The following is a 12,654-nucleotide window of genomic DNA, read 5'->3' as shown; positions in this document are numbered from 1 at the left end:
AAGTGTGTGTGTGTGTGTGTGTGTGTGTGTGTGTGTGTGTGTGTGTGTGTGTGTGTGTGTGTGTGTGTGTGTGTGTGTGTGTGTGTGTGTGTGTGTGTGTGTGTGTGTGTGTGTGTGTGTGTGTGTGTGTGTGTGTGTGTGTGTGCATGCGTGCACTCCTGTGCACAACATCTGATGCCAAATCTACCTTACACAGTTTAGTCACAAAAGCCAATGGAAACTGGCATCTCAAAATGTTAAAAGAAAAAGGTGTATCATTCAGTGTTTGGAAACTGTGTTTAATATAGCATGGCATGCAATTTTAAACTTTGAGTCACTGACAATGTGCACGGAATGGGAGCGAACTGGTTTTTGCAGTTTCGATTAAGGAATTATTACACACACCTGCAAGAGCACACAGAGCCAGAGGGAAACGTCATGAGAGAAGAGTGAGGCCGGACCTGTTAGACTTGTGTTTGTTAGGAACGTACGTGGGAAAAAGAGAGAGGGACTGAAGGAAAGCCGTTTAAAGGAAAGCTTTTAATGAAAAGAGGACTGGAGGAGAAGAGGATGCAGGGAAGAAAACACAGAGGAAGAGAACAGAACAGCGGTAAGAGAAATATACAGACAGGTTTTTCCCGAAATCCTGGTTGGAGGTCTCTGGATTCCCTTCTGATTCCGGGAATATTCTAACTGGAATTTCTAGAGAACCTGGGAATTTGGGGAAATGTACCGACATTTTGCAACCTTAAGTCTAATACATGGATCTCTAAAGAACTGTGAAGAAGCAGTGATTGAAATGCATGAATATTACACTGAGAGAGAGGATGTAGTAATATCAACAGGTTGTTGTACAGCTTCTGTAGGGGCATATAGGACGTCATGAGTGAATCCAAGCTGTGAATAGCAGTTGACAAAACTAAGTCAAGATTTCTGTACAATTATGCCATCAATGACCTGTGCTGAATTTGACACACACTGGTCACAGACAGGCAGACAGACAGGTCGAGAGACAGACACTGCGTGTATTATTACTGTAGAAATGTGGTTATGAAACAACACTCTGTATGCCTCCAAAATGACACCGTATTCCTTATGTAGTGCACTACTTTTGACCAGAGCCCTATGGGCACTATATCTGGAATGGGCGCTGGTCAATAGTAGTGCACAATAAAGGGTGCCATTTGGGACAGATGATAAAAAATCTCTCTGTAATCCTCTCTCTCTAGATGTCTGAGGCGGACAGTCACTCTGGAAGTATATCTCTGATCCAGTCCATGCTGCGCAGACTGAGCACTGCAGAAGACACGGATCAACCTCCTAACACACACCCTAACGCGCACCGTAACACACACCAACACCCCAGAACCTCAGTGGAAACAGACAGAGGGTTCTATGTGACCCCTCAGGACCACAATAATGCAGAGCTCATATTCAAAGGAAAGCTTGTTGCAGTGATTGAGGATGATGATGGTGGTGATTGTGTCGATGATGATAATGATCCACAATTGGAAGTTCTGACTGAAAGGGACAACGACCTGGAATCATCAGACAGGGATTCAGAAAGAGAAGAGGGGAATTCCGGTATTCCATTTTTGGATGCAGGATTGGAAAAACTGGGCAACGAAGAGGAAACCAGCGAAACCTCCGCTGTGATTCCCAGATGGGAGGGAAGGCAGTTGCTGCCCTGTCCCCCTGGCCTGGACGCCAGACCCCCGCTTCCCCCCGTTCCCCCCAAGAGGAGGGCTAAACCACCGCTACACCCTACAGGGCCACCGCCCCCTCCACCTGCCCTCGACCCTAGCCAGAGTGCTCCTGTGTGGGGGAGAGTGGTAGGCGAGGGCCCAGGCTGTAAGCTGAGGCCTACAGGGCATGGGACAGGGCCTGGAGGCCAGGAGAAAGATATGCTATTGTCCTCAGGGGATAGGCTGTCAATATACTCAGCTGTCATCCTCAAGTCAGAACGTCGATTCTCACAGCCCATTCAGGATTTTACTCTGGGCTCGACAGCACAGAGGGGTGGGGGGGTGCAGCAGTTGGAGACGACTGTGTCCATTGCAACACAGGACCCTTCCAAGCTGCGGGAGAAGGATATAGGGCACCCCCCTAAATCCTCTGAGCCGATGGGGGTAATGGGGATACCCAAACCGTTTGAATTGACCGCACCCAAGCCACTTATGTCAAAACCTCCATGCAGAAACAGATCTCTGCCAAAGGGACCTGACGGGAGAGCCCAGGACAGCCCAGATGGAAGTGCCTCTTCTGGGTCTGAAACGAGAGACATCCCCCCTGGCCTCCAGTCTATACCTCCAGAGACAGAGGGAGTCAGAGAACCACCAGAGTCTAGCAAACACATCGCAGATGGGAGCGAGAGCTCCAGGACCCCTGCAGAGATTCGGTGTAACACAGAGGAGGGAGGTTTGTTAGAAGGGGGGAGGAATTTAGAAGGCACACAGGAAGTTGTGGTTCAGGACACTGTGACATGGGGTGGTGGGGGTGGGCTTCGGTCGAAACACCCGAATATGAAGAAATTTACCAAGAAGATGATGAGCAGATGGAAGGAGAGTCAAGAGGAGAAGAGAGCAAATGGAGAGATTCAGGAGGACGACGGAGAAAAAGAGGTGGAGAGCGAAATGCCATTAGTGAGTCTTTCTTGCTCATTAATGCGACGAAATTACATTCGTATTCTTTGTTTTACTCCAATGAACTATCTAACATTAAATAATGAGGCAATTATTGCATCATTTCCCTCTAACAGGTGAACCTCAATCAAGATCGACATCCAGTCGAACTATCTAACATTGATTAAGAATGAAGTCACCCTCTTCTTGTAGGGTGATCATGGTGTGATTTCTTTTTGACAGGTGCACCTCCATCAAGATCGACATTCAGTCAGGTTGCATGCTAAAATGTCCGTCATAGAGGAAGAGGAGGGGAAAGAGGAGGAGGAGGAGAAGAGGTGTGGTGAGGCTACACAGGAGTCGCCAACGATGGAGCAGCCCAGCCAAGCTGAGACGGAGAGGACGCCTGTGGGACACCATGCACGTTTTCAGAGGTGAGAGACAGAATGAGAGGGAACAAAATGAGGAGAGAGAAGGAGACGTTTTCAGATGTGAGAGACAGAATGAGAGGGAGCAAGATGAGGAGAGAGAGAGACATGTTTTCAGAGGTGAGAGACAGAATGAGAGAGAGCAAGATGAGGAGAGAGAGAGGGAGAGAGACGTTTTCAGATGTGAGAGACAGAATGAGAGGGAGCAAGATGAGGAGAGAGAGAGAGACGTTTTCAGATGTGAGAGACAGAATGAGAGGGAGCAAGATGAGGAGAGAGAGAGACACGTTTTTAGAGGTGAGAGACAGAATGAGAGAGAGCAAGATGAGGAGAGAGAGAGAGACGTTTTCAGATGTGAGAGACAGAATGAGAGGGAGCAAGATGAGGAGAGAGAGCGGGAGAGAGACGTTTTCAGATGTGAGAGACAGAATGAGAGAGAGCAAGATGAGGAGAGAGAGAGGGAGAGAGACATTTTCAGATGTGAGAGACAGAATGAGAGAGAGCAAGATGAGGAGAGAGAGAGAGACGTTTTCAGATGTGAGAGACAGAATGAGAGGGAGCAAGATGAGGAGAGAGAGAGAGACGTTTTCAGATGTGAGAGACAGAATGAGAGGGAGCAAGATGAGGAGAGAGAGAGAGACGTTTTCAGATGTGAGAGACAGAATGAGACGTTTTCAGATGTGAGAGACAGAATGAGAGGGAGCAAGATGAGGAGAGAGAGAGACACGTTTTTAGAGGTGAGAGACAGAATGAGAGAGAGCAAGATGAGGAGAGAGAGAGAGAGAGACACTTTCAGAGGTGAGAGACAGAATGAGAGGGAGCAAGATGAGGAGAGAGAGAGACAAGTTTTTAGAGGTGAGAGACAGAATGAGAGAGAGCAAGATGAGGAGAGAGAGAGATAGATGTTTTCAGAGGTGAGAGACAGAATGAGAGGGAGCAAGATGAGGAGAGAGAGAGAGAGAGAGACGTTTTCAGATGTGAGAGACAGAATGAGAGGGAGCAAGATGAGGAGAGAGAGAGACACGTTTTTAGATGTGAGAGACAGAATGAGAGAGAGCAAGATGAGGAGAGAGAGAGAGACATTTTCAGATGTGAGAGACAGAATGAGAGGGAGCAAGATGAGGAGAGAGAGAGACACATTTTTAGAGGTGAGAGACAGAATGAGAGAGAGCAAGATGAGGAGAGAGAGAGACACGTTTTCAGATGTGAGAGACAGAATGAGAGAGAGCAAGATGAGGAGAGAGACACGTTTTTAGAGGTGAGAGACAGAATGAGAGAGAGAGCAAGATGAGGAGAGAGAGAGAGACATTTTCAGATGTGAGAGAGATTGAGAGAGATAGAGAGAGACATTTTTAGAGGTGAGAGACAGAATGAGAGAGAGCAAGATGAGGAGAGAGACAAGTTTTCAGATGTGAGAGACAGAATGAGAGAGAGCAAGATGAGGAGAGAGAGAGAGACACTTTTTCAGATGTGAGAGACAGAATGAGAGAGTGCAAGATGAGGAGAGAGAGAGAGAGAGAGACACGTTTTCAGTGGTGATGGAAAGTGAGTCTTGAGGAGTTTCCATCCACCACACCCTATCTTTTTCCTTCACTCTACTTAAGATGCACTAGATACTGTGCTTGTCATAGCAGAGCACACACATTCCTTGGACTCTGTGTGTGTGTGTGTAATGTTGATGAAATTACAGTAACTCAGACACTACTTCCCCATAGCTGTCATGACTTCCTAAGTGCCCTTGAAGTCATCACACACGCACACATTCTGTGCTCCGAGCCGTTAGTCCAGTTATGTGGCATTTTTGCAATATCGTTATTTCCCCCCCCCAATCGCTTTGATGCTATTTTCACAAGTATGTGGTGAATTTCCCCACACAACAACATAGGTGACCCATTCACCTTGACAGGAGTAACTCAATGAGATGTGCAGCATTGTAGGACCAGTGTGAACCCCCCCCCCCCCTGCAAAAAGAACAACAAAAAAACATTATTTTGGATCCATTCTTACTGTGTGGGTGATGCATTTGTTGCCTACAGTACATCTCTGTTCTTGTCAATATCAGACTTGTTTTTAAACTTACCGTAGAGTCAAATCACAATAGCCATCATCATAATTGTACATTACAGTATACATCCCTTTCCATGACATGCGACTGAGCGGGTGAAAGCTATGATCCCCTTATTGATGGCACTTGTTCAACCCATTTCAATCAGTGTAGATGAAGGAGAGACAGGTTAAGAAGGATTTTCATGAGACATGGATTGTGTGTGTGCCATTCAGAGGGTGAATGGGCAAGACAAAAGATTTAAGTGCCCTTGAACGGGTTATGGTAGTAGGTGCCGGGCGGAGCGGTTTGAGTGTGTCAAGAACTGCAACGCTGCTGGGTTTTTCACGCTCAACAGTTTTCTGTGTGTATCAAGAATGGTCCACCACCCAAAGGACATCCAGCCAACTTGACACAACTGTGGGAAGCGTTGGAGTCAACATCCCTGTGGAACACTTTCGACACCTTGTAGAGTCCATGACCAGACGAATTGAGGCTGTTCTGAGGGCAAAAGGGGGTACAAATCAATATTAGGAAGGTGTTCCTAATGTTTGTGTGATTTTGTGTGACTGTGTGATTTTGTGTGTTGTACTTTGTCAATTGAAAATGTTAAAGTTTTGAAACAACTGCCTTTTAGATGATATGTTTTGAGTTTTGTACTAACTAGAGTTGTGAAAATGTACCACATACTTGTGAAAATTATTATTATATATATTTGTTTAAAGAAATGTAACCACTGGTTTCATCAACCCATGACAGAATATATATTTTGTTTCCCAAATGGCACCCTATTCCCTATACAGTGCACTAATTGGTTAAATGTAGTGGTCAAATGATATGCACTTTTTAGGGAATATGGTGTATAGTTTTATCAGAGCCCTGTTCAAATGTAGTGCACTATATAGGGAATAGGGTGCCATTTGGTGACAAAACCATTAACTTCAATGTTTTTTCCCCTCTATTTTACAGCTCCTTCAGCTCTTTCAAGTTCAACTTCAGTCCCATCAGCTTGGTGGACATGATTCTAACAGGAGAGGAGTGGTCACCATTCCTGTCCATCAAGGACAGTCCCGCCCCCTCACCGTCCGTTTACCAAGGTTATGATGAAGGCGACCAATTAAAGACTGGACCAGAGTCGCGCCTTCCCAACGACGTTCAACATAACCACGAGGACATAGGCCTTTCTTTATACGAGGTTGTTAGCTTCAGCCAATCAAGTCCGAATGAGATTGTGGACAACCAATCGGTCAACAGACAACAGGAAGTAGACAACAACAATGACACAGGAGCTGATGCCATTGCTGTCATCAAACCGAAGATACTATTGGACAATGATGCAGCGGAGGAGAGTGAGTTGGACCACTCCAGACCCATATCTAAGGACATCCATGACTCTGTTGAATTATGCAAGTCCCCCATAAGGACCCAATCAAAGGACCTTCTTGACTTCCTCTGTGTTGAGGTGAGCCACACTGCGGGATTGTGGGTATTGTAGTCATTTAAAGTGCTGTTGTAGGCCTATGTCTATAGAACAGGGCTCTCCAACCCCAGTTGTTACTAACCTGATTCATCTTATCAGCCAACTAATTATTAAAATCAGGTGCTCTAGATTAGGGTTGAACACCTACGGGACAGTAGCTCTGCAGGAACAGGGTTGGAGAGCCCTGGTATATAAACACTCACTGCAAAATCTCGTTCTCTTGTTCTTATTCTCACTGTCTCTCTCTCTCACACACCCTCTCTTTCTCAGTCACTTGGAGTTCTGGACAGTTCTGCTCAGAAACATAAAATTCGTCTGAGCAAAAAGAGAAAGCACAGACTTCCGAGGCTAAAGAAGACAAGTAAGAGTGAATGGCTGGAACACTAGATTAAATAATCAGTAACAAATAGACGGGTAGAAAGGAGTTGGACAAAAGCTGAGACACTGAAATATTCATTTTTTTCTGCTGTTCTCTCTCTTTTCAGAAACAGAGACCTTCAATATAAGATGCACTGCAATCAAAGCCCCCGAAATCAAATTCCTCAAACCCTCTCCTCCTTCCACACTCTCCCCCACATCACTCCCTCCCTCCTCTTCCTGCTCCTCTCCCTCCTATGTCTTCCCGTCCTCTGTTTTCTACAACATCCCTCCGTCCGCTGAAGAACAAGACCCTGTGACCTCACCGACACAGGACAACCTCTCTGATAAGGTCAGAGTTCATTTGACCCCGTAAACCCTTGGCAACATTTTCAAACACTGCATATTAACACGATGTGTGTCTGAAATGGCACCCTACTCCCTAGTGCACTATAGGAATAGGATGTCATTTCAGACAGACTGTAGCTTATTACTGAATGTAATAATGCATATTAGCATCACTAACCTGGTTTCCATCCAACCTTGTTATGTGAGTAAAGTACATGTCGGATAAAACATGTCAGGACAGGCCTGATGGAAACACATTTGGCTGTAAACTTTTGTCACGATCGTGTGGAGAGACGGACCAAGGCGCAGCGGGATATGAATACATCTTCTTTTATTAGAACAACGAAGATAAACACGAAACACTTATACAAAACAACCGTGAAGCTACAAACGAAAGTGCACACACAAGGTACTTACGTTCAACATAGACAATTACCCACAAACACCTAAAGCCTATGGCTACCTTAAATATGGCTCCCAATCAGAGACAACAATAACCAGCTGTCTCTGATTGAGAACCAAATCAGGCAACCATAGACTTTCCTAAACACCTACACTCAACCATAGACTTTTCTAAACACCTACACTGAACACTAAACCATCTACTCTACTTAACCCCCTAAACCATACAACACCCTAGACAATACAAAAACACATACTACACCATGTCACACCCTGACCTAACTAAAATAATAATGAAAACAAAGATAACTAAGGCCAGGGTGTGACAACTTTCCAAATGTCGACAAAACAAAATACGCCAGGCAAGGTGGGATCTTTGTGCCGGTCAAATTAATTATGCCAGAAATGGCAGTGGAAACACCTTTATGCGCAGATATTGATATAATAACCATCATATCGAAGTCAACTTGGATTCAGGTGATATGTCGTGTGGTCCTCCCACTATGACTCGGGAAACCATACAGTTTATTAGGCTACAGATGAAATAAGTTGTGATGAACTTTACAGGGTGGTGAAAGTGCACGGTGATGAGCTTGATCCTGGTTTGACAAATAAAAAATAATCGCGCTCTTTTTTCCTCCATAACATGTCATCACGCACAGCTTCTTATCACAAATAGTTTTCAATGCCGATTTTAGAATATTCACATGAAAATCTGTCGCCAATTGGATGGAAACCTAGATATTGGCCGGGACCACTTCAGTACTCCAAATATTTCAAAATGGTTCTCTCTCTCTCTCTTTCTCTCTCTCTCAGACCACTGAAAGCAGCAGAAAGCCAGGATCAAGTCCCAAGCCGCCTCTGTCCAAATTCATGACAGTCCTGAGAGACAAAACCAAGTGGAAGCTTAAACAGTGAAGAAAACTAGGTCTTGGTGATCCAATAGTAACCCATAGCTCTTTCTCATAGCCCCTGCCTCTAAACCCTAGCCACTACCTCTTTAGTGTTTACAGTTTTAGGTGTGTACGCGATAACACCGCAGCTGCACACAGTAATGAAATATATATGCCTATCTTTGATCAAATGATTATCTTGCTATATTGAGTGTGTTACCAACACTTTTAGTCACTAATACATTTTCTCTAACATCAGTGTTATGAGATTCTGTAAGATCTGAATAAATGTTGTTGTTTTTTTGTATTTTTCTTTGGTATTTTTCTTTTACCCCTTTTTCTCCCCAATTTCGTGGTATCCAATTGGTAGTTACAGTCTTGTCTCATCGCAGCAACTCGCGTATGACTCGGGAGAGGCGAAGGTCAAGAGCCGTGCGTCCTCCGAAACACAACCCAACCCAATCAAGCCGCACTGCTTCTTGACACAATGCCCACTTAACCCGGTGTGTTTCCTCTGCGCCAATGTATCGGAGGAAACACCGTACACAGTCTGCGTCCCAAATGGCACCGTAGTCCCTATATAGAGCTCTACTTTGGACCAGAACCCACAAGAATAGGGTGCCATTTGGGACACAGAAGGAGAGGGGTGGGGAGGGTATTTTAAGGACACAAAAAATCTGCCACCCCAAAATACACTATAGAACAAGAACACACAAACAATTAATCAATGTATCCATCCATCCATCCATCAGTGTATCAAACAATTTATTGGAACTAGATCATGATGATGATGATAATGCAGAAGTAAGACATTATGGTATCTGTAAGGACGGGGTGAGAATTACAGGGAAGAGCTGAGAATACATTTGCTATAAAAGAGGGGAGTACCAAATGTGTGAGAGAGCGGGAGTATGAAAGAGGGAGAAGCAACCTAGTCCACACTCTGGTAAGGTTATTTACCAGATTACATTGTGCAAATGTTCCTTATTTTTTGCTTTGCATAATCATGACACAAGGCGAGGCCCAAACGCAGACACAGGAGGCAGATGGTTGGAGTTGAAGATGCAAGAGAATGGTCGTGGACAGGCAAAAGTTCAAAACCAGATCAGAGTCCAGGAGGTACAGAGTGGCAGACAGGCTCGTAGTCAAGGCAGGCAGAATGCTTGACCGCCTGCCTGACCAAAGTCCAGAAACAGGCAAGGGTCAAAACCGGGAGAACTAGCAAAAAGAGAAAGCAGGAGAACGGGGGGGGGGGGAAACGCTGGTTGACTTAAACATACAAAACGAACTGGCACAGAGACAAGAAACACAGGGATAAATACACTGGGGAAAATAAGCGACACCTGGAGGGGGTGGAGACAAGAACAGGTGAAACTGATCAGGGTGTGACATGCATTCGTTTTTGTAAAGGAGCTATACGTAATATTGTTGCAAGGTAATTTCAGAAAATGTCTTTAATACATCTACAGTAATAGTGGAATGATAGTGTTTCACAATATTTATTTATTTATTGTGGCACACAAAATTGCATTCTAATGGTGCACCCTTCTTATTGGTCAACAAAAGATGGACACCCAGCTCTTGTTGTCAAATTGACTGGGGCCAGAAAATCTATTGTTGTCAAATGGGCCGTGCGCTAAATGATTGTGCCACTGCTGATTGTGTCAGAGGCTGTGGCACGTACAATCGGTTAGTGCGCGGAGCCACTCAAATTACCTAGAGCAACTCGCCCCTCCGGTGGCACAATCCGTCAGCGCTCGGTCCCGACCGCTCGGAGGCGTAAGCATGGTCCTAAAGCAAACAGTTGCCACATTTTGTATCACATTCCAATGATAAAACTGGGTGGGGACAAAAATGCAATTTCAGAATGTGTGTGTGTGTGTGGGGGGGCATGTCCCCCCGTCCCCAGTGAAAGATTTTGATGGTGATTATCGACCGTACATTCTAAAAAATAATCTGTTTTGAAGCTGAAAATGTGCTTTCCTCTTTTATGTCCAAATGAAAATGAGATGCAGTCTTTACACAAATGTAGCCACTTACAGTATTTTTTTAGCAGTAGATGTTATTGTTTCTAGCAGTCATAGACTGAATTGTACACCAATTTACAATGATAGATTATGATCAAACAGTAAAACCCTAAACTAACACAATACTTTTAATATAATACAATGTTAAAATATGCAATATATACTAAATAATAATAGTACAACAACAATATCTGGGATGGCAGCTTTAGAAAACATATTATTAGAGGTCTTAGGAAGGCCTTACTTAGGCCCCTGGGCTATACGGTATGCGCATTGATCAGTTGAGTGAATTATGGAATGGGGGAGTTCTGTTAGAGGCCTGTGCATGTCATAAGAATGTTCTGTTTGTGGCTGTTGTGGCGGATTTTCTTAGTAAATCAGACCCCAGGAGAGGAGTTATTCCATCATTGTTCCCTAGGCGGCGATGCTGTCCCAGTGGATCTCCAGGAGGAGACGGCAGCGTGTGACAGGCCCAGAGCCTGTGACCTGAAGAATTCTAAAGATTGGTACAGGCTGGCCTCCTACTGTATCAAGTACTACAAGGCTCCTCTCAACTTCACCGACGCAGAGGTAAACAACATTCTATATGACAGGAGAACCACATTATGACACTTTCAAAGCATGTTATTGCTCTTCCTGTAGTCAGTCAGCCTGTCCATATCAATACAATGGTAATACAGTGAGTGAAGGGATGTGTTAAATCCAATGTCTTAATTAGAGGTGTCATCTAATGTATCCATCTTGCTCCCACTAGCGGATTTACCATTAGGCAGAAGAGGCAATTGCCTCAGGCCTCACATCATTTGGAGGCCGTCATTGTAAATAAGAATATGTTCTTAACCATCATTTGTAGGCCGTCATTGTAAATAAGAATATGTTCCTAACTGATTTGCCTAGTTAAATGAAGGTTAAATAAAATAAAAATCGAGAAGCCTCATGAGCTGGGCATAATTCAAAAAAAGATATAATATTTATCCGCTTGAGGCCCCCCCCCATGCTCCGCTTCAGGCATAATAAATAGAAAAATCCCCATCAAAATGTGTCTAAGCTAGAGATATCTGTGTTTTTGCATGGCCTTTGTCTCAATCCACCTCATCCACTGATGTGGGCCTTCTGCAACGGAGGTGGAAGGTGACTGAGGTAAAGCTACAGGAAACATCTCGAAAATCAGTCTTCTCCCAAAAACGTCTGTAGCGTCCAAACAGCTTGGCCTGGAAAATGTATTTGACCCCTCTATGGAAACATAAGACTGTCACGAACACGAAGGTGTTTTTCGTTGCTCTACGTCCCACCACAAGTGACACGGGACTCATCTGAAGGTAACACGATAAAAATTATTATAATTATTTTCTTAGGCCTATGTCTCTCAGATTTTCCTTTTAATTTAATGTTTGACTATCTGTTTTTCCATGTATGAATGTGTTATTCAATGCGTTTCTATGAGCTAATTGCAGGAAGGCCAAATGTAATGTTTCATCAAATTATAACAACCCCCCAAAAATTATACCTACAGGGTTCCTAAAATTCTAAATCAAATAACTAAACTATCCTTGGTATGACCATCTTAAAACAATCCCATATGTTAGCTTAGTAGTAATCTCGCATTGCCATACTTCCAAAATCACGTCACTGTCACGTCTCCCTTGGACGTCGGGGTTGGGGAGTAACAGATTACAAAAAAACTGTAATTGTAATCCATTACGCTATCAGCTAAAATATTGTAATCAGATTACAGATACTTTTGAAAAATGAGATGATTACTTCTAGGATTACTTTTTAAATTCATAAAGAAAAATTGAACATTCAAATCAGCATTGAAAAAAGTTTATGTTTGTTCCGCCAGAGCGAGTCTGAACACAAGTCAGAGACCACTATGATGACACACCAAATGCGATTGATGGATAGCGGGAAAAGGGCAGGAATAGGCTTTTGTAGGTTACAGTCCAAGCAGTAGTATGTCTTCCAATGATGTGACTGTTGTTGGCATCCAAAGATTATCCATGTGTAAAAATAGAAAAAGCAGACATTGAATTAACTTTATGTCCTGAATACAAAGTGTTATGTTTGGGGCATAT

The 12,654-nt window shown here is 43.9% G+C and overlaps 1 protein-coding gene across 1 annotated transcript; it reads left to right on the top strand.

Moving 5' to 3' along the window:
* The first annotated feature begins 407 nt into the window (after nt 1-407).
* On the top strand, nt 408-8,859 carry LOC139566885 (uncharacterized). The gene is made up of 7 exons (XM_071388228.1): nt 408-589; nt 1,209-2,621; nt 2,844-3,034; nt 6,042-6,534; nt 6,823-6,913; nt 7,038-7,261; nt 8,476-8,859. The coding sequence occupies exons 2-7, from the start codon at nt 1,209-1,211 to the stop codon at nt 8,575-8,577; spliced, it is 2,514 nt and encodes an 837-aa protein (XP_071244329.1). The 5' UTR covers nt 408-589; the 3' UTR covers nt 8,578-8,859.
* Nucleotides 8,860-12,654: the final 3,795 nt, after the last annotated feature.

The sequence above is a fragment of the Salvelinus alpinus genome, chromosome 39, assembly GCF_045679555.1.
Source record: "Salvelinus alpinus chromosome 39, SLU_Salpinus.1, whole genome shotgun sequence".
In the NCBI taxonomy this organism is placed as follows: domain Eukaryota; kingdom Metazoa; phylum Chordata; class Actinopteri; order Salmoniformes; family Salmonidae; genus Salvelinus; species Salvelinus alpinus.
Note: the sequence above shows the minus strand (reverse complement) of the source record. Positions and strands in the feature narration are given on the sequence as shown.

Coding starts and splice junctions, on each gene's coding strand:
- LOC139566885 (XM_071388228.1), top strand. CDS start 1,209: ATGTCTGAGGCGGACAGTCACTCTGGAAGTATATCTCTGATCCAGTCC. Junction 3,035..6,041: donor CACCATGCACGTTTTCAGAG/GTGAGAGACAGA, acceptor TCTATTTTACAG/CTCCTTCAGCTCTTTCAAGT. Junction 7,262..8,475: donor AGGACAACCTCTCTGATAAG/GTCAGAGTTCAT, acceptor TCTCTCTCTCAG/ACCACTGAAAGCAGCAGAAA.